The 27,543-nt window shown below is 39.8% G+C and overlaps 2 protein-coding genes across 8 annotated transcripts in view; both read right to left on the reverse strand.

Annotated features, from left to right (window-relative positions):
* Positions 1–15,652, reverse strand: part of IPCEF1 (interaction protein for cytohesin exchange factors 1) — a 151,427-nt gene extending 135,775 nt beyond the window's left edge. For 2 of the 7 annotated variants that reach the window (XM_074333722.1, XM_019749257.2), the window contains exon 1: positions 15,497–15,635. In XM_074333722.1, the coding sequence (XP_074189823.1) occupies positions 15,497–15,558 (62 nt within the window). In that variant the 5' untranslated portion in view covers positions 15,559–15,635. Of the gene's footprint in view, positions 1–9,659; positions 9,708–15,496 lie in introns of those variants that run through there. The other 5 variants (XM_019749256.2, XM_019749255.2, XM_019749258.2 and 2 more) reach the window with 4 other exon arrangements.
* A 10,642-nt stretch (positions 15,653–26,294) lies between these two features.
* LOC109456787 (paired-like homeodomain transcription factor LEUTX) lies at positions 26,295–26,780 on the reverse strand. The gene has a single exon (XM_019749234.2). The coding sequence runs from the start codon at positions 26,778–26,780 to the stop codon at positions 26,295–26,297; it is 486 nt and encodes a 161-aa protein (XP_019604793.2).
* Between the last annotated feature and the right edge of the window lie 763 nt (positions 26,781–27,543).

Here is a 27,543-nt window from a genome sequence, read left to right on the forward strand (position 1 = left end):
AAACCCAAAGACCTTTACTGTCAACCATATACATGTAATTTCCATCAGCATCCTAAGTTCTCATTTTCATTGCATCTCTTGAACAACTACACCAATGAGATGTAAATTTACAGCTGTTAAGATTTTGTTTCACTTATAAAAGACACAATATTTTAGTTAAAGGATTGGGTAAGCTAAAGAACAATATTTCTAAAGTATGGCTGATGAAAACTAGGCTTGCTCAATGTTCGGTCAAAAAGGGGTGACTTGGCCAATCAATTGGGAAATGCTGCATATGAAATTTCCACATAATTAAAAAGTTTTCCCACGTTGGATATTTTCAATGCACATTAGCATTGCAATATTATGTAACATTAGCACGTTTGTGGCCCTAAGAAATCCTTCAACGAAGAAGTTTTGTTAATTTTTGAACCTCTCTTCCTCCCTTCTCTCTGCCACAAGTTAGCCCTAGGACTTCACGTAGAGCCAGATTCTTTTCAGCCATAAAGTTCTCATGTCTAAAATCTAAGACTTGAGACCACATGATATTTTAGAGTCACATTCTACTTTATTATTCTAGATTCTTGATCTCACGTTAACAAAATTAAGCAGTTTAAATATTCAATGTTACTGCTTTGGAACACAGCCAAATAAATAATAATCAGCTATCACTCAATTCCAATATATGCCCTATGATTGATAAATGTGATATGGTGTGCTACTCAACCTAAAACACTTATAGGTTAAAAATTGCCATTTTAAAAATCAACTAGGAGTTGGGGCGGCCGAGTAGCTCAGTTGGTTAGAGTGCGAGGTCTGGACAACAGGGCTGCCTGTTCGATTACCACATGGGCCAGTGAGCTGTGCCCTCCACAACTAGACTGAAGACAACAAGCTGCCACTGAGCTTCCAGAGAGGCAGCCAGATGGCTCAGTTGGTTAGACAGTGAGCTCTCAACAACAAGGTTGCCAGTTCAATTCCTGCAAAGGATCCTGGGCTGCTCCCCCTGCAACTAAAGATTGAAAACGGCGACTAGACTTGGAGCTGAGCTGCGTCCTCCACAACTAGATTGAAGGACAACGACTTGGAGCTGAAGGGCGCTGGAGAAACACACTGTTCCTCAATATGCCCCAATAAAATTAAAAAAAAAAAAAAAGAACTGAGTTCTCCTTCCCCTTTCCTTTAAAAAACATAAAAATAAAAAAATAAAAATCAACTAAGAGTAATATTTTTAAGTAACTATTCACATGAACAACTATGTCATGACTTCCTTTATCAGGCATGGAAAAAAGAAAATAGACTATTTTTTCATGGAGTCCCTACTCATTTGTCTGCCAAACAGACCTATATCAGCCTGTGTCAAAAAAGTTCTGTACCAGAAAGACTGAGGAAACAAATGATGAAAAAGAATAGATCTCCTGACATCAAGGAAATTATAATCTGAGCTCCAATCAAGACAAGCCTCCATTTTGAATCTTTGTTCTCCTCTCAGTAAATTCAGCATACTCCCTGGCCCAACTCTGGAATTCATGCTGTAAAAACTTATTAGCTCACAGCTAACCTGAAACTTCCATGGGCAAGAATTACTGCACAACATACCTCTGTCACAAGGAGCACACTCTTGGTCCCCTGGCAAGAAGAAAATGAAAAAGGCTAAATGTGTGTGAGTTTAGAACACGTGAAATTCAATATTGTCCACCAGATTCCTTCCTCATAAGGATAATCCTCTCTGATAGAATACAGCAATAACAACAAATGCAGAATCCAATTTTTTTTTTAAGCATGGGACAAAAGATATTCAATTCAAACCACTCCTCCAAATCAACATGTGATCACGACTAGCCTTCCTTTTAACAGAATACCAACAAGACTTAAAATTATAGCCTGTCTTTCAACTAAACTCTGTCCAAGAAAGTTTGATTGGAATGCAACTTTAAAACCAATCCAAGAATTTTCTCTTACAGTGGCCTTCACAAGTATGTTCAGCCATAGAACTGAATCTTTCTAAGTTCTGATTATCTCTTGATTTTTATCACTAAACCTAACTTCCAAGGTTTCCAGGGGCACAAACAACATTGTTTAGTCTTGATTTGACACAGCATTTTCTATAGTCTACTAGCTAAAGACGAACTTTAATAAAGGAATCCTTTATTTCCATATTTAAAAGGTGCAGTTCCCACTAAGAAAATCCCGCTATAATTTTATTAATTCATATGCAGGACAAATGCAACTGAAAAATCAGGGACTGTGACATTTTCATACTTCACGATTTGACCTATTAATAACTTTTTATGAGGCAAGTTCATCTTCTGGTAAAAGCTCATGAATAACAAATACTTGTCTGAGAATCTAAGCGTAATGTGTCAAGAAGCTAAAATTGGTCATTTTGTGTGAGCGTGTGTTTAAAAACTTTTTGATTAAAAAAATACTGAAAAATTTTGAAGAGATTCTCTCCTTTGGCAAATGGAACTGGAGATGCAAGCCGTCTGTGAAGGTATTGCTTGAATTCCCACAACTTACGAGTGCCTTCTCCAACCCCCATCTTTCACAGATTTCTAAATCACTGGAGAAACCACCAGGTAGAATGTCAGCACAAATACCCACGGTTGTCATTTAATGATGGAGGCTCAAGAGAGAAAGGGAGACTGGGTAGGAACTCTGTTGTAAAACAGTTTCATTATAACATCAGTGAAAATTGTCAGTACAGGTATATGTGACCAGGAGGGCCCCAAAATATCTTCCGACGTTTCAGTGGTCAGGTGGTCTTGAAGCAGGCCTACTGGGGACTCTGCAGAGGATTGTGGTTAGGGAAACTTGAAAGAAATTTGATGTACTGGAAAAGCCAGCATTGACTCCTGCCTCTGCAAATACAGGACTGTCTCATATTCAAAACCCCCAAAGCTAGATCAACTCCATTTCCTTATAATCTTCAGAGCATTTCTGAAACTGAAGTCATGGTTGGATCCTCAAACAAGCCAATTCACTTAGATTTTTCCTCAGTCACAGACCACCCCCTCAACCCCTGCATCTTGTACATGCAAAGCCTTGACAGAAAGGAGTATGAGGAGAGAGGAAGGGTAAAATAAAGTAAATCACTACCATCCTCATATACAAAGGACAATACCTCATTACATAGAAAGACATTTTACATGAGAAAAGGTGAAAGAATCTTCAGAAATAAACGATGCTGTGTTTGTTGTTGGGCTGCTAACATTTAGAGGGTCTAAATTATTTAGACACTTACCAGCTCCAAGTGGTGGGACAAGTGAGTCAGATGATTTGGCAATGCAAATTAGCTCTCAGTTGGAAGAATCTGATTGGCTAATTCACACACTGGTGTTAGTAGCTCATTACTACTGCAAGACCTTTCCTTCCCAAGAATGTGTTCATTTTGACCCAGATTTAACAATAGAAAGAGTCTTCGATTCAGGAAATCTACCGTGTTTCCCCCAAACTGGAAAACAAGCCCTAGCATGATTTTTCAGGATGACATCCCCTGAACATAAGCCCTAATGCATCTTTTGGAGCAAAACTTAATATAACACCCGGTTTTATTTTCAAGGAAACATGGTAGGTGGTGAACAGTGTTATCTCTAACAAGTTGCACACATTTGGGAAATCACAAAATCTCTTTGGACCTCAGTTTCCTATCCATAAAGTGGCAGGTTAGATGCAGTCTGAAGTCCCTTCTTGATAAAATAGATTTGATGTCTGATTCTATGGAGTAAGCCCTGGCATCAGCTTCCAAGACAGGTGAGTAGAGGCCTCCCAACCGATCCAACTGTAAGACTAAGAACACATGCCTGCTGGGATGACTCAGGCTGGGAAACAGCAAGGAGCAGAAGATGATTAGACTTGAATTCAACCTGGACCTAGATGATAAATCAGTAGAGACAACTGAGAAAGTGAACTGTCATCTTAAGATGCTTAACCCTAGAGCTGGGAGGTCTATGGGTGGAGCCGGGGCCCTTGTTAACTCTCTAGTCCTAACTTCCTGTTAAACTTCGTGGTAACTTCCAGGAGAGGGATGTTAATAAATAGAAGAACCATCTTGGAATTTGGGCTTTTTCTTCTTCACGTGGGCGGCTGCTTGGAGCACTGGTGGGAAATGTGCATTCGCAAGTGTGCATTCGCACACTTCTGGGGTGACCTCATTTCTTTTTCTTTTCCCGAATAAACTGTTCTTTTTGGTATATTTTCCAGAGACTTATTTTTTCCAGTTGACACAACTTACTGATAAAGGTCAGGCAACAGAATGCTTCAAAGGGGGAAAACCTTCTGTAAGAGACAGCAAACTAGAGTCAAGCCTCAGCTCAGTCATTCACTAGTAATGTGGCCTCGGACAAGCCACTTAGCCATTCTGAGCCTCAGTTTCCTCAATGGGTGTCTTACTCTCTGCCCCACATATGGACAGCACAAAATCTTTGTATCCGTTTAAGAAAATGTGCTCCAACACACTCGGTAGACTGATTGTAAAGCAGTCATAGCCCAAAGGTTCCATGTGAATGGACATTTAGCATTTACAAGAAGGTCTCCTTCTCAAAGAATAGAACAAAAAAGAGGCTAGAAAAAGACTTTTGAGAAAACAGCTTCCTACTTGCCCACTCCTAAGATGTAGACACTGAAATGTTACTACGTGAAACTTCTTTAGGCTCTCCAAGAGAACAGAGAGTAGACTTTCAATGGAAATGTCTGCATCATAAAAAGATGGCTAACCTGAGTCTTTGTCATACCAAAAGCCCCAGGCCTTGCAATGACATTTAAATAAACGAAGGAGTCACAGAATCTCTCTTTTACACCAGGAGACAGGACACGTGTTGAGAGGGCAGGCAACGGATAGAGCAGAGGGGTTGGACAAATGTGCCTGGGTAGTGAAGAGAAAGAGGTACAAAAAGCTGGGGGGAGGAGGAAAGAAAAGAGATTTGGCTCCAGCCAAAATTCCCTGGGGGCTATTGATTGGCATGAACAGGTGGGTAAAATGAAGAAAGCTTTTCTTACCTAAATGACTAGGTTGGCTAGGAAGAGAGTATTAGACAACAAAGCTACCTTGACCCAGGGACAAGTATATGATATTAATGCACAGAGTGATTGGATAAAGCAACGTTAACTGCTAAATGAGAAAGGAAAAGCACCTACCTAATAGTGGTTTTTTTTATAATTATACCTAACCAAGTACATTTGTTTTGATCAATTCTCCATGAATTCTCAAAATATAAGGAGACCATCCAGAGAAGATTGGGTAATGATTCACTGTTAAACACATGTGAATTGCAATAGTGTCAGTATAAATGAGGGGAAAACCCTGCTAACAAAAGGAAACTGAGTGAGGAGCCAGAGTTAGAGCCAGACTGGAGAGATGGGTATTCAAATCATATTGTGGCATAAGAGTTGAAGAGAATTGAGGTCAGGGAACTTCCTAAGAGAGAAACTCTCCCAAGAGACAGCAAGACAGGGAACCAAGAAGTCAATCAGATAAGATGCTATAGTAGAAAAGCTTGAGACGAAATCTGAGAGAGCTAGAGTACAGGTCATTAACATACAGCAGAAAGCACTGAGTCTTGAAGTCTACAGAAGGGCAAATTTGGGGATGTAATCAATACAGAAAGGGATGCTGAATCCAGGAAGACGAGCACTGAGAAAAGTCCTAGATTTAAACAAACTGGAGCCTTTGAGAGCACTGTGACTGGTGTGTAATGAACAAAATCAGGCAGGAAATTGGCCAGGCAACATCAGTTCAGGAGCCTTTTATGCAGTGTGTGAATTCTCAAGCTCCTTGCTTTTTCTTCTCCTTCCTGCTGCATGACTTTCAGCTTTTTTCTTTGTGTCCACCAGAAGGCTCAATGCATAGGGAAGATGACACTAATTGTTAAAATTATGAATAATAAAATGGCAATAGCTACATGTCAATCAATAATTACTTTCAATGTAAATGGATTAAATGCTGCAATCAAACACTAGGGTGGCTGAATGGGTAAGAAAACAAGACCCCTACATATTTTTTAAAGTATGGTGAATGTTTACATTTAAAAATTTTTATTACAGTAAAACACACATTGCCATTAATCCCCCTCAAAATACTCCCCCCTTCTTCAAATACACTTGTCCCATCATTCTTGCCACTTTCTGAAGCAGTTCTGGAAGTCCTCTTTCGTGTGTGTCTTTAGTTGCGCTGTCCTGGCTGCCTCAATGTCCCGAATTGATTCAAAACATTTACCTTTCATGGTCATTTTGACTTTGGGGAAGAGCCAGAAGTCACACGGTGCCAGATCCAGTGAATAAGGTGGATGAGGACACACTATAATATTTTTATTTGACAGAAATTGCCGTACCAGAAGTGATGTGTGACACGGAGCCTTTCTGTTGTGGTCACAAAATATGGTGAGTGCTGCTGCCAAGTGCCACCCAATGGAAAGGCAGGGATCATCAATATAGGACATGGTGCATTCAAACTTAGTAACAGTATGTGACAAGTTTCAACTTTGGTGCAGTCAGTCAGGTGTGGGCTATGGTTGAGAGAAGGTGTGTTTTAAAGTGTGCCGTGAGTCATCCTCCATCAAGACAACACTCCATGTCACACATCGCTCCTGGTACTGCAATTGCTGTCCAATAAAAACATGACAGTTTGTCCTCATCCACCTTATTCACTGGATCTGGCACCATGCGACTTCTGGCTCTTCCCCAAAGTCAAAAAGATTCAAGACATTAAGGCAGCCACAACAGTGCAACTAAAGACACTCAGGAAAGAGGACTTTCAGAACTGCTTCAGAAAAATGGCAAGAATGATGGGATAAGTTTGTTCGAAGTGAGTTCGGGGCGGGGCATATTGAGGGGGATTAATGGCAATGTGTCTTTTACTGTAAAAAATTCTTTTATCTAAACATTCACTTCTTTATTTAAACATTCAAACATTAAACATTTTTATCACATATCATATATACAATGAAATATTGCTTGGCCAGGGAAGGGAATGGTTTCTTGCCATCTGCAGCAGCATAGATGGACCTGGAAGGTATTGTACTGAGTGGAGTATCAGACAGCGAAAGACAGACGCAATGTGATTTCATTTATGTGTGGAATCTAAAGAATAAAATGAACAAACAAAACAGAAACAAACTAATAGATACAGAAAACATTTTGATGATTGCCAGATAGATGGGAGGGATGGTTGGGAGTGTGGGTGAAAATAGGGGACAGGATTAAGAAGTACAAATTGGTTGTTACAAAGCAGTCATGGGATGTAGGGTATAGCATAAGAAATATAGTCAATAACATTGTAATAACTATGTATGGTGCCAGATGATTTGTTGGGATGATAGATGGGAGGAGGTTGGACAGGGTTAAAAGGTGAAGGGATTAAGAATTATAAATTGGTAGTTACAAATTAATCATGGGAATGTAAACTAAAGCATAAAGAATATAGTCAATAACAAGGTAATAACTATAACTAGTGCCAGATGGGTACTAGACTAGTCAGGGGGGTCACTTCTTAAATGATATAAATGTCTAACCACTGTGCTCTACAGCTGAAATGAATATAAAATAACACTGAATGCTAAAAAAAAAGTAAGCAATAAAAGTAAATATAAATAAATAAATAAATAAATAAATAAATAAATAAATAAATAAAACAGTCACGGGGATGTAAAGTACAGGGTAGGGAATATAGTCAATAATATTGTAGTAACTATGTATGGTGTCAGATGGGTACTAGACTTACTGGGATGATCATTTTGTAAGTTATGTAAATATCTAATAATTATGTTGTACACCTGAAATTAATATAGTATTGTATGTCAATAGTAACATTGTATGTCATACTAATGAAATATTGCATTTTAATTGAAAAACAAAAAATTATTTTTAAAAATTTTAGTGAAGAGGAATAAACACATAAAGTTACACAGCTAATATGTGGTAAAATTGCGATTCGCAGCCAAGTTCGGTATGTTCTTTAACCATCCCTCCTGCTTTACAGAACAAACTTGCCCAAAGAACTGACTACTCCAAAGAATTTAGATTCATAAATCTTAAACTAAATTAGTTGGATCATAAATGCCATGAGAGAAAACATTGAGACTATTAATATAAATGGAAAACGTGATTTTTTTAAAGAAAAATAAAGTATTGCCTGTACCCTTCAAAAAAATTGGCTACTGCACTCCTATATGGTAAATTATATCAAAAACATGTAATGTGTTAGCAATACAATTTTACATGTCAGAGTAAAATTATCTCATTTTTGTTAAATACCCACATATCTGAAGAAAAAAGTATTCAAGATTTTACACCTAAATGTTAACTATGATTATTTCAGTGTGGTAGGATCATAGGAAATATTAATCTTCTCCTTCTTTCTATATATTATTGACAATAAGCATGTATTATAGTATGTGTCCTAAAGAAAATGAATTTTTTTTAAATTTAAGTAGTACATGACAAGATAGTTGATAACATAAATTTAGTGTGAGGTTGAATTCAAAGTATTTGCCTAAAGAGATCCTTTCTTCCCTTCCTTTATCTAATTTGATATTTACTAATCTTTTCTCAAAAACTTGTTCTGGTCTTATAATAAATAGAAGACATGAATGGAGACTATTTAAATACATCCTCTCAAAATCCTGCCTTCCTATCTTTTGATCTCTGTTTTCTTCCTCTTTTCAATCTGAATTCTTAGAAGCAAATGTCCCATCTCTCTGCCCCAACCCTCCTCAGCTTTGATCTGGAAATATCTTTAGGAATGAGATTTTCCTCAATGCTCAGGCAAATCTGTGACGAGCACTGCTAACTTTATACTATTCACCCAAACAAGCTTCCACTGGCCTAAATGTGGTTAGATTACGTACACTCTCGGATCCAGGAATGGGAGGAAAGATGGACAAGCACCAAGCAACCTTATCTAAAAAGAGGAAATCTTGCGGCATCTTTTTCCTTATGCCCTCAAGGCAGCCATTTATTACTGGACTCCCAGTTCAAACAGACCCAGGTTTAAATTCTGACTACAGATCAAATTTTTGGAGTTGGGATCATGACTGTACCCCTTACTGTTTGACCTTGAGCCAGGTTCTTAAACTCTCCGAGCCTGTTTCTTCCTCAGTAAAAGAGGAGCTAACTAATAACACCATTTCTTAGAGTTATTAAGAAATTAGACAGTGGACAGCCTTTAACATCTTCCGTGGCAGACAGGAAGTGGACAGTGTACATTAACTGGCAATAATAACAGTAGTAATGACATGTGACACGAAGCCACTGGGGACGTGCAATTGTGTGCAGCCAGTTTGAGAAACTACAATGAGAAACAAGGAGCCTCTTGAACCCTATTTCGACCTTCACTTAAAGGCTCACCTCAGTGGCTCTCACTGCCCAGAAAGTTCCCAGCACTGTTGGGGAAGCCTCATTGGCAGGGGCCTCCACGCAAAAGGTCCATGTCCACGTGGTAAGAAAAGAAACATGAGTCTGTGGGGAGTAGACAGTAGTACTCAACGCCTGAACTCAGTCCAGGACTGAGAGGGGAATCTCTTGCTAATTTGCTCCCAACACAAAGCTCCCAGGAATAGATATTTAATGCAAAGTGGAAATGACCATACCCCGTGTCTAGGACTCTGCTACTGCCGGGAACACCAAAACTTAAAGCAAAGTCGCTTTGGAGGGATTCTCTGGGCCTTATTGCTATGTCTACTTACTCTGCTTTGATGAATGCTCTGATGTCTTCTCATGCTGGCGTCTGGGCTCGGAATAGCTGGTGTTTCTGTTGAGGCAACTGACTTGTACGTAACTTTGGAATGTTTGTGAGTGTTCATAAAATAACACTAAATAATAGTCTGGTGCCTAACTCAAACCTTACTCGACAATTCCCTCTTAAGTCCCCATTACCTACGCAAAAGCAGTTCTAGTTGATTAATCAAGTTGAAAATCCCAGCGCAGGAAATCTTAGCAGCTTGTGTTCTAGGGTAAAATCCAGCTCTAGCTGGAACACCTTGGCCATGTTTGACCGAGAATTCTAGTTCAGATCCTTCTCTTTGAGAGAACGGCTGCAACTGAATCTACCCAAGAAAAAGTATTATTACTTCACATGATTACAAGCGAACTTTAAGGATGATCTTGTCTGTTCTCTCACAAGGAATACCTGGAAAATATTTGGTGTTCAATAGGCACTTGGTTCAATGTTAAATATTCAAAAATGGGCGCTCATCGTATTATACGATTAACATTCACACTCATGACGGAGAACAATCCTTTGCCTGTTTGGTCAGGGTGGTAAGAGAGATTGGCATTTATGGTCCAACAGGAACCAAAAGATAAGGCCTTCAGCACACATTGCTTCAGGCTTTTAACAGCTAGAAAGAACAAGGTTGTTATACCTGACCTGCACTTTAAGTAAATTAATAAAATGTTTCTGTTAATTTGCTAAAGAAACAGAATCTTCAAACATGTTCCAAAAAGTAATGAGACTACACTGAGGACCAAAACTACTGCAAACCTTCCCAAGATTGTGCTGTACTCTGAGATATCCAAACAGAATAATCATAAACAAATAGCCTTAAAAGTATGGTCTACCTGTTCTCACAGCCATTTGCTCAGGTTTTGAAAAGAATTAAAGATTACCTCCTTAAAACATGACTTAGTAGGTGTGTAGCCAAATGTCTTCTGGGTGAATTGTGATTTCTTGCACCAAATTATATTCTATAGAAGTGAACAATGAGGGGGAAAAGGTGAAGGGGAATAAGAGGTTCAAATTTCCAGGTATAAAACAAATACCCTGTTTCCCCAAAAATAAGACCTAGTCAGACAATCAGCTGTAAGGCGTCTCTGGGAGCAAAAATTAATATAAGACCCGGTATTATTATATTGTATTATATTATATTATTATATTATAAAGACTCAGTCTTGTATTATAATAAAATAAGACCAGGTCTTATATTAATTTTTGCTCCAAAAGACGCATTAGAGCTGATTGTCCAGCTAGACGTTATTTTCAGGGAAACACAATAAGTCATGGGGATGTGGTGTACAGCATGGGGAATATAGTCAATAATATTGTGATAGTGTGGTACAGTCTCAGGTGGTTGCTGGACTTATTATGGTGGTCACTTCTTTAGGTAGGTTAATGTTGAATAACTATGGTATACACTTGAAACTAATATAATATTGCATGTTAGCTGTGTTTTAATAAAATTTGTTTAAAAATAAAATAAAACAAAGGCTACAATGAGAGACAAAGAAGGACCCAATAATCCCACTTCTGGATATTTATCTGAAGAAACCCAAAATGCTACTTCAAGGAGACATGTTCATTGCAGCACTGTTTACAATGGCCATGATGTGGAGGCAGCCTGGGTGTTGGTTGATGGATGAATGGATAAAGAGGAGTTGGTACATATATACAATTGAATCCTACTCAGTCTTAAAAAAAAAAAAAAATGAATCTTGCCATCTGCAACAACATGGACAGACTTAGAGGGTATTGTGCTGAGTGGAATAAGTCAGACAGAGAAAGATAAATGTCATATGATTTCACTTATATGTGGAATCTAAAGAACAAAATAAATGAACAAACAAAACAAAAACAGATTTATAGATGCAGAGAATAAACTGATGGTTGCCAGATGGGAGGAGGTTTGGGAGGCAGGGTGAAAAAGGTGAAGGAATGAAGAAGCACAAATTGGTAGCTACAAAATAGTTATGTGGATATAAAGTACCGCATAGGGAATATAAATAATAATATTGTAATAATTATATATGGTGTCAGATAGGTTCTAGGTTTATCAGGGTGATCACTTCACAAGTTGTATAGATGCCTAATCACTATGTTGTACACCTGAAACTAATATAATATTATATGTCAACTACAATTGAAAAATAAAAATTTAAATAATAAGTTAAACATAAAAAAAAGTGAACAATGTTATATTGAGGATCCTGGGAAGAATTTTGAGTCAGGTCCATTTCTTTTCTTTCTGAGAGGTCTGTATTTTCCTATTTTACACCAAGGTTCAGTAATCAACATGTACATTTGCCTATACATGGTTAAATGTTCTATTTCTCTCGGACATTAGAGATCAGTGCACAAAACACCTAAGAGCATCTTCCTACATGATAGCCAAGAAAGAAAGGAATTCTACCTTGTTCAAATTTGAAAGAATCTATCCAGTCACAAATTTCTGTTGAAATTTTGAAAGAGAGTATGTAAAATTAATAACAAATCTAAAATAAAACTGAATATGGATCAGTTAAGAGGAGGAGAAAAAAAGGTGTTTTTAGTTTTGAGCAAATTAAATGAATTGCCTTTGCTACAATGATGTTTTCCTGCTAAGAGAATGTTGTTCTACTAGACATAATTATGGTAATAAGAATTCGGGTAATTTAAACTCTACTGAAAAGGGGATTGAAGAGATTCTTGTGTTGCAGAGAAACCTAAGAATATGCTTGAAATCCTAGCAGTCTATGCTGTAATTAAATTTGTTATGTAGGTACCACACTAACTTTATGTATCAAAGGAATCAACAATTATAGATGAAACCACAAAAATGACCCAAGTTTCCATAACTGGGGATTTCCAATTTGCTATATGTTTCGACTGAAGCCTTAGGCTTTATATTTGGACCAAAATGCCATCATATTGCATCATTTTCCAATTCAGAATATTTGAACTTGTCTTTCAATATACAACTTAGGGAAGTAAATATCACCCCAAATAGACACTAATGTTCCTTATCTAGCAAATGACCACATCAGGATAATAATCTGGAAGCCCTAGCTCGACTCAATTTATGAAAGGATGTCTTTTTATAGATTACACAATAGCCTGATTTTCAATTTGTAAATGTGTTTCATTGTTCAGTGTCGTTATTCATCCCATTCAATGAAGTGGCTCTACTGTTTGAGGCCTAACGCCACAGGTTAAAGTCAGAGAAATGAGTCATGTTGGATTTGGTCCCTAGAAGTGCTTGCCAACAATATAGATGAGTCTATTCCTAGCATTTTAAATGATTTTTATTTTTTACCCCTGTATTAGTTTCCTAGGGCTGTAGTAACAAAATACCACAAACGGAATGGCTTAAAACCACAGAAATGTATTCTCTCACAGTTCTGGAGGCCAGAGGTCTGAAATCAAGGTGTTGGGAGAACCCTGCTCCCTCTGAAACCGATAGGGGAGAACCCTTCCTTGCCTTTTTCTAGGCCTCTGGTGGGGTTGGCAATTCCTTGGTGCTCATTGGCCTGCAGCTGTATCACCACAACCCGTCTTCATCATCACATCATCTCCCTGTGTCTCTGTCTGCACGGGGCTGTCTTCTTATAAGGACATCAGTCCTATTGGATTAGAGGTCCCCTCCATTATGACCTCATCTTAATTTAACTCACTACATCCACAACTCTTTATCGTCAACTAAAGTCCCACTCTCAAGCACTGGGAGTTCGGACTTCAGCATTTGAGGGGGAAAGGCACAAGTCAACACATAACACTCCCTACTACCTTTAATCTAATCTTCCTCTGCCAATAAAGCTCTTCTATGCCATTTGAGTCTCTACCTGGTAAGAATATGAGAAAAGACAGAAAGCTACATGGGTTGATAATGTTTTTACTTTCTTCAAAGCATTTCCACTTCATTTCCATGGGTCCACAGAACAAAGCCTACTGGTTAGGTTTTGTTATCTCAGCTTTTACAGATGAGAAAATGTAAGTGTGGTGAAGCTAAGTGCCTTTCTTGGTAGCACTATATGCTATATGCTACCACTATATGCTGGTAGCACCAGCTGCTATATGTCACAAGCAGAGCACTTCAGTCTCCTAGCATCTAGATCTGTGCTGCTGGCACTAATATGTAGAACCTATTATAAAGACCCTCCGTGCAGGTCCACTGAAACTCATAGAAACTGGATGTTTCCGAATTCAGTAGCATGTTATTATAAAAAGGTCCCTGGGGATCCTTGTGGTGACAGAACTGTTATGTATCTTGACGGAAGTTGTAGACTATAGTCCACCATCACCTCCGCCATCAGTTCCAACTCTGTCCTACCACCCCCATGACCACCACTTCCACCACCACAGCCTCCACCTCCCCCTTCACTGCCATGTTGCGACCTGCGGGACTTTGTATCGTCTCTTTTCATCTCTTCCCACCTGCATAGTCTCCTCCTCTCCTGCTTCCTTCACTCTGACTATCTCCTTCAGTGTCTGGGCAACAGAGATAAAACAAAAGCTACCCTATCACAATCATTTGATGAACAATCTGAATCATTCATTCACTGAACAAATATTGACTGAGAGCACAGTATGTGGCAGGCACTGCTCTGAGTGCTGAGAGTACAGTAATTCCCCCATTTGCAGGATTTTTTTTTTCCAAAAAGCTTATTTTTTAGTATTTTCTTCACTCTCACACACCATTTGCTACATTAACCTGCTTGCACATTGTCAACCTGTGCTTGGGTTACCAGCTCACACTCCCTAGCCTCCACGCTGGATGGAAAGCAGAAGTGAGCTGTTTAAGAAGGACACGGGAGTCAAAAGGAAAGTCTCAGGCAATAGCCATGAAGTAATTTCTTATCTCTTATTGCCACAGCCAGCTACCGCAGGAAAGAACTTCCTATTTCCATACTCAGATGATGCATATTTGCTTAATGCAACTTGCCTGCAAGAGTTTAGACACGGACCCTCTCCAGAGAAGACACTAATATATAAAGAAAGGAAATTTAAAAATACATTAAAAATGAGTACACCACCAAATAAGCAACCTGAAGTCTTTTCCTCCTTGTTCATATGGTATGAGCAGGAGGAGACCTGTGTTCTTTCTGTTTCTACGTAAAATAAATAGCTATAGAGGGATCAGGCTCTATGCAAGACTCTTCAGTGTTCCTAGGAAAGTACTAGGAATGCACAGGCCCCAGAGACTCGCAAAGCCCACGACTGTAGTCAAATATGCCTTGATGGGTTATAAGTCTGCCTCCTATAGCTAAGTTTCTTTCACATATACACAAGCAAAAATAACAAATGCTCCAGGTGCCCTGTGGGGAAAAAAATCATCTCTGAACCAACATCACCTAAGTCCTTGTTTTCATACAGAGAAATTTTGTCAAGCCTGTGACTTTTTTCTAAAAGCAAAATCCCTTCCCGCTGTCTGCATACACAGGGGGATTCTCCACAAAGAATATGCTTTCTCAACAGAGCGTTTCCCCACATGAACTCCTCAGGATCCAAACAAGGGCTGAATTGTTCTTTTCTAAACTAAGCCCATGGTCTGCAGTCCAAGAAACTATCAATACAACATCCATTGAAAAAAAAAAGAAAAGCAGAGTGAGCACCCAACTCTCTCCTTCAAAGCTCTAACAGCTTTAGAGAGTGCCTTTAGCACTGCCCCTCACAGCGGAAGGTTTCTGAAGAGCTGCACAAACATCATACCCCAAGAGTCACATTTTAGAACTCACTGTTCTAAAGAGAGCGTGAGTGTACCAGTTGCCTTACCACCTTGAAGTGCCAAGCAATAACTCCACATAATATCAGCCAATGAGTGATTTTACTTACACGCAATGAAAAGACAGTGGATCCAAGGGCTGGCTCTTTCTCCCTGAACTCAGAAAACTCATAATCCTCTGAGGCAAAAGTTGAGGGCTCCACTTGAAGCAACCACAGCTCTGGAGGTTCAGTGTATACCAGACTACCATTAGAAGCTGACCAGCGAGTAAAGCTCTTTCAAAAGAAGAGGAAGTGTCATCTCTAGTTCCCCAATTTTATTGTTCTTCCGTCTTACTGTTAACTAACCTGTCCTTGATTCCAAAATCCAGGACCCGATATATGCAAAGCAGGCACATCCCATCTCTCTGACTTCATTGATCACTGAACATGACCCACTGTATTCATTCCCAGGACACACGTATGAATCATTACATGGTTTTGCTTTCCTGTTTTGCAGGCAAAGATGTTTGTTTACTCACAGGCATGGAGAGTGAGATTATTTGCAGAGCTGTTCTCGGTGTATGTAGTTGAGATACCACTTTTTTTTTTTTTATCATCGGCCTCTTTTAGGCCCAAATCCCCCTTCCTTCTCTTCTTTCAGGTTACCCTTCTTTCTCTTCTCCTAAAAGTTCGTTATACTCTACTAAATAGAAGATACAGGTAAATTTGTAAAAAGTATTTTAGGATACAAATAAGTCTTAGCCTGCCATTCTTTTGCAGCATACATAATAGATTCTCTAAATTCAAAACTTTTCTTTCACATGCCAGAAAAGGAAAATGACAGACTAAAAGTTAGAGGTGTTTGAACTCATCACCAATAAATTCCTGCCTCCCCCCCCCACTCTCCTTTTCAACACCAGCATCTTGTTTCTTTATACCTCCTTGGGAAAAGAATGCAATCTCACTATATTCATACTCTACTTTCAAAGAAAAGGAAACAAATAATTAGAAATGGACTCACGGTCAATGCAGAGTTTCAAACTGTGGTTACTAGACCATGAGCATGTGTATTAGTTATCTATTGCTGCATAACAGATTGCCCTTCCCACCCTGACACTTAGAGGCTTAAACCAACAAACACCTATTACCTCACAGTGTCTGTGTGTCAGGAATCTGGGTCCAGCTTAGCTGAGTTCTCCGGCTATGGATCTCCCACAAAGTTACATTCAAGGGGTCAGCTGGGACGGCAGCCATCACAAGTCTCAGCTGAAAAAGGAAACGATTCCAAGCTCACTCTTGTAGTTGTTAGTAGGATTCAATTTCTCAGGGACTATGGGACTGAGGGTCTCAGATCAATGCTAGCTGTTGACCTATAACCACCCTCTGTTCCTTACCCCATGGGCCTCTCCTTAGGGCAACTCACAAAAATGGCAGTTGGCTTCATCAGGGCAAAAAAGCAAGAGTGAAAGGGAATGAGAGTGAAGTGTTCTGATCCTGGTTAAAATACTCTGTGGTGTTTGAGGTCTGCCCATAGGTAATTACAAAGGCCTTCACTTGGCAGGCCTCAGTGGGAAAGCTGCGCTCCTCACACTAGACTTGGTAATAACCAGCACATGGTAGTGCCCGAAGGGCGTTGCAGTCAAGGTCAGGGCCCCGTGGTCAGTCATGCTCTTTGGCATATTTATATTCCCAGCCCAGTGTCTTCACTCCTAAGCCTCTCTATCTGAGACCTTGGGCCAAGGTCCTCTTCAGGTGCCTCTCCTCCTCACGAAAGGAGGAGAGGGAAACCTTGAAGCCACTTTTCCGCTCTACTCAGTCAGTACTCTCTATTCCTGTCCCCTCCCACACACATACACACACATCAGGGTCCATGAAACTACCGGAGACTTTTATTGGGGACTTCCTCAACAGTGAGACAACCCCCCACATGGGTGCTTCTGCATCAGACCCTCCACAAGTGCACCATGGGAAAAATGGAACAAGGGGAGTCGGCACTGCCTCCAGCTGTAGACTCTTGCTTATGTTCTCACAGTAAGTGATCAAAGGCGTAACGCTTCCATTTTTGGCTTGTTGCTTGAATCAGCAACTCCAACACCTGACAGGTCCACGCTCTGCCCAGCTCCGTTGACCTCCTGTCAGAAACAGAGTGTGAGCAAGACAGAAGTCATAATATTTTGTAACCTATTCCCAGACGTGATAGCACAACACTTTTGCCACATTCTGTTTGTTAGAAGTGAGTTACTTGGTCCAGCCTACCCTCAAAAGGAGAGGATTACATGAAGTGTGCATATCAGGAGGTGGGGCTCCTAGGGGGCTATCTTACATGTTTAGGTTCAGTATACAAAATTTTCTCCCAACTCAAGTTGACCCTGTGCAGCCAAATACTAACAAAAGAGAAGACTCATCTAAGGATAAAATCATAAATGTAGTTGAACCACTAAAAGAAAATCGGAGACTTTCATCCAGGCATTACGTTAGCCTGCCGCCCACTCTAGTCATTACCAAGGTCACACTGCTCAGATTTGACAACCTAATGACCTTCATCATTCCATCTCCAAGAAACAGACAAATGAACATACAAGCAAAAAACTAAACTACACTATAAAACTAGCGTAGAATCTGGAAGGCAGCTAAAGCAATTTTAACAAAAAGAAAAACTTTTCACCCAACCACAAGCATGAGAAAGTCTTAAAACAAGCCCAGAGTTGGACTTTCTTCGGCGAGTTTAGATAGTTACCTTAGTCATTTATCCCTTTAGAATCAGAATTCCCAGACACCTGGCCTTTCTCCTCTTGATACTCAATGAATCTAACTCTTAAGGATCACCAGGTGGGGCGTCATTGCCTGTAGCCCCCACCAACCCCAAGGGGTACAGAAACAGGTCACTCCATAGTAAGCAGGAACTGCTCAGACCAGGGCAAAGAAAAGGTCTGTTTCCTGGCCTGGACACCCTGGGAGTGAGGAAAATGGGTCATTCTGGGTAGAGTACTAAATAATTCAGTTGACTTTAGCTCTTCCTAATTTGAAGATGTGTTGACAGCAGCCTACAGAAACCAGTGTCACTTGATTTAACTGGCAAAAGGCTAAGGGCAACATTTTCAAAAGCAAAGTGAAAATCCTCTGTAAAGCATGTTTTGTATCTCTGCTTTTTCAGAGGTTTGTAAATTTACAGATTAAACATAGCCTACATTCCAGCATATCCCATACCTCACAATCCAAATGTCAATAAAAACTGTGTTAATAATAAATAATGCAGTTGGGTAGCAGAGAAAAAGAGAATATATAACAAAGTTACTAATTGGTAAAGGCTTTCCTTTGGGGAACATAGTTCCTTTGGGGTACAAACTGTTATCCTTTGGGATAATAGTTTGAAAACTACTTCAGTCTCTGGTCTCAGCCCTCCTCTCATTTTTTTTTTTTTTTTTTTTTTTTTTAATGCTCATTTCATGAGAAGATAAGAATTAAATTAAATCTGTAGAAGAATGAAAGGATTACGAGTAGATGCTGTACATTTTGACCAGGAATAAAACAAAAGTTCTCTCAGTGGCTTCTTTTTTTATTTTTTTTTATTTACCCTTTTTTTTTTTTTTTTTTTAAGATTTTATTGGGGAAGGAGAACAGGACTTTATTGGGAAACAGTGTGTACTTCCAGGACTTTTTTCCAAGTCAAGTTGTTGTCCTTTCGATCTTAGTTGTGGAGGGTGCCGTTCAACTTCAAGTTGTTGTCCTTTCAGTCTTAGTTGTAGAGGGCGCAGCTCAGCTCCAGGTCCAGTTGCCGTTGCTAGTTGCAGGGAGCGCAGCCCACCATCCCTTGCAGGAGTTGAACCGACAACCTTGTGGTTGAGAGCCCACTAGACCATGTGGGAATCGAACCAGCAGCCTTTGGAGTTAGGAGCATGGAGTTCCAACTGCGTGAGCCACGAGGCCGGCCCCTCTCAGTGGCTTCTGTTTGCATAAACTTCTGTTTCTGGGATATGCTGCCTCATCTTATCCCTATATTGAATTGTCCTCTAGTTCTCTGTGTTAGGAGCATCCAAACGTACTAGATGATATTAAAATGGGCTAATATTTCATCGGGCTTTTAGATGCCATCATCAAAGACATCCTCAAAGGGCCTGTAATTTACAACTATGGGGCCCGGATTGGAGCCACTTAAATTCTTGGAGCATAATCACTTGATTTATAGAAGTGGAATAATCCTCATGGTGGCTGGACTTCCAGTTCAAGATGGACTGATCACAGACTTTTTTTTTTTTTTTTTTTTGCCTCTTTCCCTCTCTCCCAAGACTCTATTAAAATGATACAACAGGTATAAAAACTATATAAACCCACAATAACAATAGTGACGCTGGAGGAAGAGCATTAGAGCTCAAGAGATCTCAACAGATTTCTGGAAGATGGGATTAACAGAGGAGGAGTAAGAGACAAAGAGCAGGCACCCACAGCTTTCTGTCAGTGAGGATACTCTGGTGGAGAACCTGCCATCTGTGACGCAGAATCCCTGAGAAGGTCAGCATTCCAAAGGTCAAGAGAGCTCAGAAACTCTGAACAAGTGAGGACGATGGAAATAGGAAGATGAATTGAAAGTCTGTAAGACCCTAGTCTCGCTCCCAGACCCCTCTTTCAAATTTCTCTCTCAGCCCAGCCAACATACACAAGCCTGCAGGCGGCCATTTCACCCCACTCCAGGCAATATCATGGAGGACTCTGCTTTAAAGAAATTGAAATTGCACAGAGATTACAGTCAGTGTGTGTGGATATGGCCACTCTCACACATTCTGGTATGAGAGTGTCACTGAGCATGTGCCGGGGTAACGTCATGTCCCTGTTAGGTAACCATGAAATGCTTTAGAGTGGGGAAAAAATGGCTTTCTAATCAGTATCCTTACAGAGTCTCATGAAAATATTATATCCATAAAAAAGAACAGGGTGCTAAGAAAAAGATAAATAATCTGAGAATAAGAAAGAACGCTTGGATATTATAAATATGCTTGCCAAATAAAATATGTCATCCAAGCCTTCCGTTAAAATCTTTATTTGGCACATGTCACTTGAACCTTCTCAAGTCCCTGTCCTTAGAAGAGCCCGTGCTCGGTTTAAGGCTCTGGAGTCACCCTTTCAAAATTCTTAATAATCTATGAGTGAGAGCCCCATGTTTTCATTCCAAACTGGGCCCTGCCGTTTTTGCAGCGGTCCTGTTTGTAAGTCTGGCTCCTAACTGGACTGTCAGCTCTTTGAAAGTAGGGGTGGGTTGTTTTTGAAATTCGAAATTTTGAAATCCCGGTGAACTAGTATAGGGCCACCAGTAAAGGACAGTGGGCCTAACTGATACTTATATGTACTTTACATGTAAGGGCTGTAATTTTATACTCTAACGTCCAAGAACACAATTCATCTTTCAGGAAGGCTATGATTTATTCTATGCCAGAAGTCCTCTAATGCCACCTATAAAACATCTCTGACTCTCTGTAATGCCTGAAATGCCATAATTACAGTTTTATTCCTTCTATTTTAAGATGTTTCCCATCTCTTGCACTGTCAATCCTTCTGGGACTATAAACTTCACTAGTGAACTTTAACAAAGAGGAATTTGTCAGATTTCTACAGTTCAGACAGAACCAACCCTAACCCTATTCCAAAAGCAAGAGATTCATTGTAGGTTCACACTTTGAACACATCACACGCAGCTGTATTACTGATTTGGGACTACGTTGGTAAAACGTGTATACAAATAACTCACATAGATTCCTGAGCCTCAGCCACTGCAAATCAGTGAAGTAAAAATTTTAGTGTTATACATGAAAATATATCAATACTCAATATTTTTTTGAAAAATATACATTGTCACCAACACCTATCGCATCTCTAATTTATGCCTGAAACGTTTTTTCCCTTTTCCACTAATCAATATAAAACTCTTACCTGCCTGGTTACTATTCAGTGTATTTATGGAACATGTTTCTTGAGTGACGATGTACAAGACACTGTGTTAGAACCTGGGGGCTGTGTATCTAGGAGAGGAGATGAGCTCAGAGACCCAACTGACAAGCAGAACAGGTGGCAGCATGGGACAGATGCCATGGGACTGATGCAAAATTAAGGACTATGAGAAGTCAGAGATGGAAGAAAAGAATTCTGGTTGCCTCTACGTGGGCCAGCTTCACAGAGGAGACAGGATAGGTGCTGGTCCTTGAAGCCCAGCTGAATATTGACAGAAATATTGACAGGAAAGATAGAGCGGGACATGACAATCCACACAGGGAGAGAAAGTTCAGAAGATCAGCAAGTTGATGGTCAGCTCAATGGTTCTCACTGAGCTGCTACCGCCCCCTAAGGGCCATTTTGGAGACTTGTTGACAGTGACCTATTTCCCTCCTATAAATAAAGACCCTTGGGCCCACGGGAATTATCCAAAATAATCCCTCCGTTTCAAAATACTTAACTCAATCACATCTGTGGTCTCTTTGCCACAGAAAATAACATATTCACAGGTTCAAGTGATTAGAACTGGGACATCTTTGGGAGGCCATTATTCAGCCTACCAGCCAGCTTCTGGGGTACACATTTTTTACCCTCACCTAATTCTAATGGTTTGTAACACACACTTGTTCATATATTCTTTTAGTAGCTAGGCCTCATCCAGAATGTGAGATATGATAATGTCATCCAAATCCGTAATTCCATTAATGACACCAGGTACGCCACAGCAGGGAAGATATTAGATTTTCTAGATCCCTCTCTCTCCTCACAAGTAAATCACCGAATTTGATCACTTTAACCATCCTTCCAATCTTGTTCAAACCCATGCCCTTCTTCCAATCCTGCCACCTCCCTCCGTCTTCAGAACTCATCCTCGGCAGAAGAGTGACACCTTTCCAGCCAGTCTCACCTTCCCTGTGGATCCCCAACCATCCTCCATGATTCTGAGTAATCTCTCCACCATGCACATCTGTCACTCCCCAGGAAATGCTCATGGAGCCTGGAGAACATTTGCTGAAATATTTGTTGAACAGAACTGGTGATAATAGATACTGATTTGGAAAATTGTTCCAAAAACAGATCCTATAACCTGGGATCTGAGACTTCAGTCCTTATTTGTAAGGAATTATTTTGATTGGATTTCACCTGCTTCTACCTCATGTGTCAGTTTGGGAAGAAAGCCCTATTACTCTGGTCATTTAGTTCACATGGCATCCACATGAGTCATATTAATAATATTAGACTCCCAAGATTTAGACGGTAAATCACAGGACTTTGTGATTGACTCCTCAGTCTGGATTAAACTGATCACTGCCACCAAGTGGCAAATGTTGTCACTGGGCACAGCAGCCTCTGCGTTCATTCATTCTGTTACAGCTTTAGGGGCAAAACAAAGGCCACAAAATGGGCCTCAAGCCTTCACCGGCCCAGTAAGGAGCTAAAATTTAGAACAGCAATATGCAGAATTTTATAGCAAAGATGACTTGTGTGCTTCACCATAGCAATTAGTTATATTTTCCTTCTAATTCCTTTCCATATTCAACTTTGCAAAACACAATAATAAATAATGTTTACTTGACATTAGAAGGAATATGACGATCTGGAAGGTTATTTCCAAGGTAGCTCAAGCTCATGTCTTTAAGGATTAAAACGTGTTTACATTTTATCCACATATAATGGGTGTGTAGAGAAGCGATCGAAGTGAGAAGAAAATGATGTGCCTGTTTGTCTTGGTGCAGCCATGGAAGGCCTGGACTGCCAGGAAGTTGGCAGTATAAATCCACCACTGCCCAAGGTCAGGCCCTTCCTTGCAGGCACAGAAACTCCATCTGTCCCTGTCTTGGGGTTTCTTGACCACAGGGAGGCTGATTTATCCTAACCAAGCCACACACAAAAACCTGAAAGCTGATGTATTCGTTTGAGATAAGAGACATAACACATTATATATTGCCATCAGCCTCACTACTCTTTTCTGTAGCTGCATCAGGGGTTGGGGCCGGAGGAGGAGGAACGAGAAAGAGGAGGAGTCGTAGATGCACCCTAACAGAGAGAAGCAGAGAGCTGGTTTCTGATGCCATTTCTGGTCCTGTTCTAGTTCATGCAGCTCAGCACGATGCTTCCTTTTTCTGCGAAATTATGTGAGTCTCTGTTCCTGGAGGACAAAAGGATGAGCTGAAAATACTATTAAACATAGTCATTAGGGACAGTGTTTTGACGTGTTTTGTTTTGTTTTATGGTTGTTTTTAAGTTTGGAGCATTTGAGCATTTTTTGATATTGTTTAAATGTTCACTATTCATTTCTAATTTTATTGCAAAACAGTAAGAGAATGGAAGCTGTACAGCTTGTGCTTTGTAAAATAGATTCACATATTCTTAATGTCCAAGTATAAGATTAATTGTTCAATGAAAACTTTAAAAAAGGTCAGTTCTCTGTATTGTAAATCATTTATATCTATTAATTCAACTTCGAAATTATGTCACTGCTCTTAACTAAATCCTATTTCCTTTGTCTACTTGATCTGTCATAGCCTGAGAGAGGTATGTTCATTTCTATGACATTTGTCAATTTCTCTTTATATTTTCAGTAAAAGTTGTTTATATGTTTTAAGTGCATGTACTTGAGCTCAGATAGGTTTGTGACTATCGCATATTCCTTGTAGATTCTACCTTTTATCTAAAATGACACTGTTTTATCATAGGCTTTTGCCTTGAAATTTATCTTATCTGAAATACTATTGCCACTCCCTCTTTTCTTTGTCTGCATGACGAATTTTTGCCCATCTTTCTTTTTTTTAACACCTCTAAGTAATTTTGTTTTTGGTTGTTTGTAGTATATAGTTTATAGAAACTACTTTAAAACTTTTTATCTGCTTGTGTTTGTTAAACAGCTGTGTTTGCTCTTCTGCCAGTTTGTTTTATGCCTTCAGCTTCTCTGTGCTCTATTGATTCTAGGGCTAGAACATGTGACTTGGCCTAAACCAATCAGATAATTCCATGTGATTTGAGCTGGTCCAATCAACATGATACCAGCATTTGTACAGGAGCTCTAAGGAAGATAATCTTTTTCATGTTGAACTTAAACTTATCAAGCTGTGAGAGGTAGAGCTTCTATGGCCACCTTGCTGGACTGAGAATAGAATACACAGGATAGAAAAAATAACTGAGAGGTAGAAAAAGCAAGAGTCCCAGAGGCTTTGTTCCAACACAAGAATTCAGCTCTACTTGAAGATATGTCTACCTCCAGGCCCAGCACTGTCCAACAGAACTTCCTGCGATGATGGAAATGTTTTATGATTTGCACTGTCCAGTATGATAGCCACTGGCCACATTGTGGCTATTGAAATTGAGGCTAGTGCAACTATGGAATTGATAAAGACAGTGTATTATTATAGGGAAAGGCAAACAAAGATTAAGCATCTTGATTAAATTCACAGAATTAATCACAGAGCCAAAACCAGTAGCCAGGTCTCCTAGAATCTACGCCTGTGCTCTGAATACATGCGCTGAGATTTGCAATAATTAGTTAACAGGGGAGCAATGTGGAACTGAAAAATAAGGTCTATATTTGATGTGTAGATTTTTGATCATTTCTTTTTTGTTTTTTATTGCTTATGTACGCTGGCATCAAACATAAATAACAGCCTTTGGAGCGAAATTATCTCTAATTATGCCAAGTATAAACAAATTGCTCTTATTATGTTTCTATCTATAAAACTGATGTGCTGATTGTTGCTTAAGATATACTGAGGGTCTTGTTTAGAAAACTTTACATGACTTTGATGCCATATTCTAATTCCTAATTTATATCACATGTTTATTCTGACATATAAAATTACAGGATAGAAAATGTGATTCTTAAAGAAATAGTAATGGAATAGCTTCTCTAGGCTACTTGGAAATAACTGATGTAAAAAGCTACTAATACACACTTTACATAACATTGACTAAACTAAGGCGAGTATAGTGTCAGAATCACAACATGGTTCATTTTCTCTTTTACACAGGCACTGTCCATTATCTTTTGCCTCTTTGCTTTTCTCTTGTTTAGTTCTATTTGGAGATCTTGAAAATATTTATAATAATATTGTATCTATTTGGATTACAATCCTTGGCAAAATATCTGTTCTCAATTTTGTCTGAGACATAGCTAATAACTCGGGAAATTTCTGGAAATTTCTGAAGCCAAGAATATTCACCTATGACCTCTCAACGATTATGCTGTTACTGCCTCAAATATGTCTTAAAGGGGTTGCCAAGAGGCCAGGAAACCCAGGGAACAGCAAACATTGAAATGAGCTAAAATGTAGACTGAGTCTTTTTTTGACATGACATTTCTGACTTAAATTTTTGACCCAAGTAAAATGGAGAACATTTTTACATATTGATAATAATTGGGGGTGGGGAATGAGAATCAGAACCAAACGAGTCAGGTTTAGGGCTCAGGCTGCATAAGTAAGATGGAGAGCAGAGAAGCAGCAGAACACAAACCCGGATGAGGCTGGCAGCTGGAAGGACAGCGTGCTGCATGTCAGGCATAAAACACCTGAGACTTAAAGCCACACAGCTCTCAATTGTCAGCAATGTCGATAATGAAATCCCTTAGAAAAGTTCTTTTTTTTCTTTTTACATGGTATTGACTTTAGTTGGGGTGATTTCATGGAGCTCAACTCAGTTAGGACAAGCTAAGACCCAAGGAAAACAAGCCTGTTTCTGCTTTCTCCAAAGGGACAGAAGACTGTCCTCGATACTGAAATTTGTATGAGGAGGCTCAGAGGACAGAAATGACAGGACATCATGAAAGGTAAAGGGATTTCTTTCTTCTTACAGAAAAAGATAAACTCCTGAACTCTGATCTGTTTAGACTGGAGTCGACTCATTAAAGGTGTTTGGAAACGTTTCTCAGTTTGGCAAGATTTGGATCCCAGACCTTCCTCAAGCTGTGGATATGTCAACCATCACACTGAAGATCATCGCCAGCCATGCCCCCTCCACCAGGGAGCAGGTAGTGATCTAGACTGCTGGGATGCTCCTCCCCAGGTAAAGCACACAGTTGTACAAATTGATCTATGTCATGGGGAATGGAAGCCCAAGGAGTGTCAGAGACCCCCAGAAACATCTGCTGGAGGTCATGAGGCTGAGAATCCCGTGATGCATTCCACTCTGAGGCACCCACACCTCCAGGTTGCTCAATACCAGAAGGTTTAAGTGGTCCATGGTCATTGGCATCCGAAATGCTGGAACTCATGGGACGACTGTTTGCAGAAGTTACAGGTAAAGGGTTCTCTTCCTTCACTGAAATGATCTGGTTTGGTGTTTCCAGTGACAGACTTGGCTGAGTTTGTAGCTGTTGCTTCCTCCTTTTGATGAGTTGGTTCTTGAACCAAGTCTTTATCACTAACTCATCAAGATGAGTAGCTGAAGTAAATGCCGTCATGGTAACCCAGTATGGGTACATGTTCTTTTTGAATGTACCTTTCAGTATTCTAAGCTGTTCTGGACTAAAGGTGGTGCGATACGGGCAAGTAGACCCTGGCTTTCCTGCCATAATATCTTTTAAAAGTAGAATGATCCCATCAGCTGCATGTGTTTCTGAGCTCCTGAATTTTGTTTGTGTCAAATTCCTCCTTTTATTACCAACTCCCCTGCTGTGGGACAACCTCCTCCAATTTTCCTACAGATTTAATTGTTGTTTGAAGTTCTACATTTCAAGGAGGGAAAAAGGATCAGAGCATCTTCCTCAAGGCTCACTGCTCTCAGCCTTGCATGACCCCTGAGCTGCCCTGCTCTGACATCCTTCCAGACAATCAGAAGGGAGGGAGAAGGAACCAGACATGTGGTGAAACTCACAAAACACAGCCAGGACTCACCAATGAGCAAGAGGCCAAAGTTCTCTTCCCACCACAGACTTGTGCGGCCAACAGCAGACAGCCCTCCTGCAGGGTGGTCCAGGCATCCTTCTCTGGAATCTGTACATCCTGCTTCTGAGAGGAGTTTATAAAGAGACTCTCACAGGCACTCAGAGAAGGAAAACAAAGGCCAAAACCCTGGCTCTGTTTGAAAGACTGAGTCCAAACTGAGATTAGAACTAAAAGGCCATGATTGACAGCAAAGCGCATTTAGGGATAAGTCAACATAAAGTTGAATGTGGAATTCAAGATCACATCGATAAGTTTCACCTCCATTTTTGAAATTAAGAG

The sequence above is a fragment of the Rhinolophus sinicus genome, linkage group LG05, assembly GCF_036562045.2.
Source record: "Rhinolophus sinicus isolate RSC01 linkage group LG05, ASM3656204v1, whole genome shotgun sequence".
NCBI classification, from domain to species: Eukaryota; Metazoa; Chordata; class Mammalia; order Chiroptera; family Rhinolophidae; genus Rhinolophus; species Rhinolophus sinicus.

Bases quoted from the DNA above. Each gene is read 5' to 3' on its own strand.
- LOC109456787 (XM_019749234.2), bottom strand. From the start codon at position 26,780: ATGACGGCATTTACTTCAGCTACTCATCTTGATGAGTTAGTGATAAAG.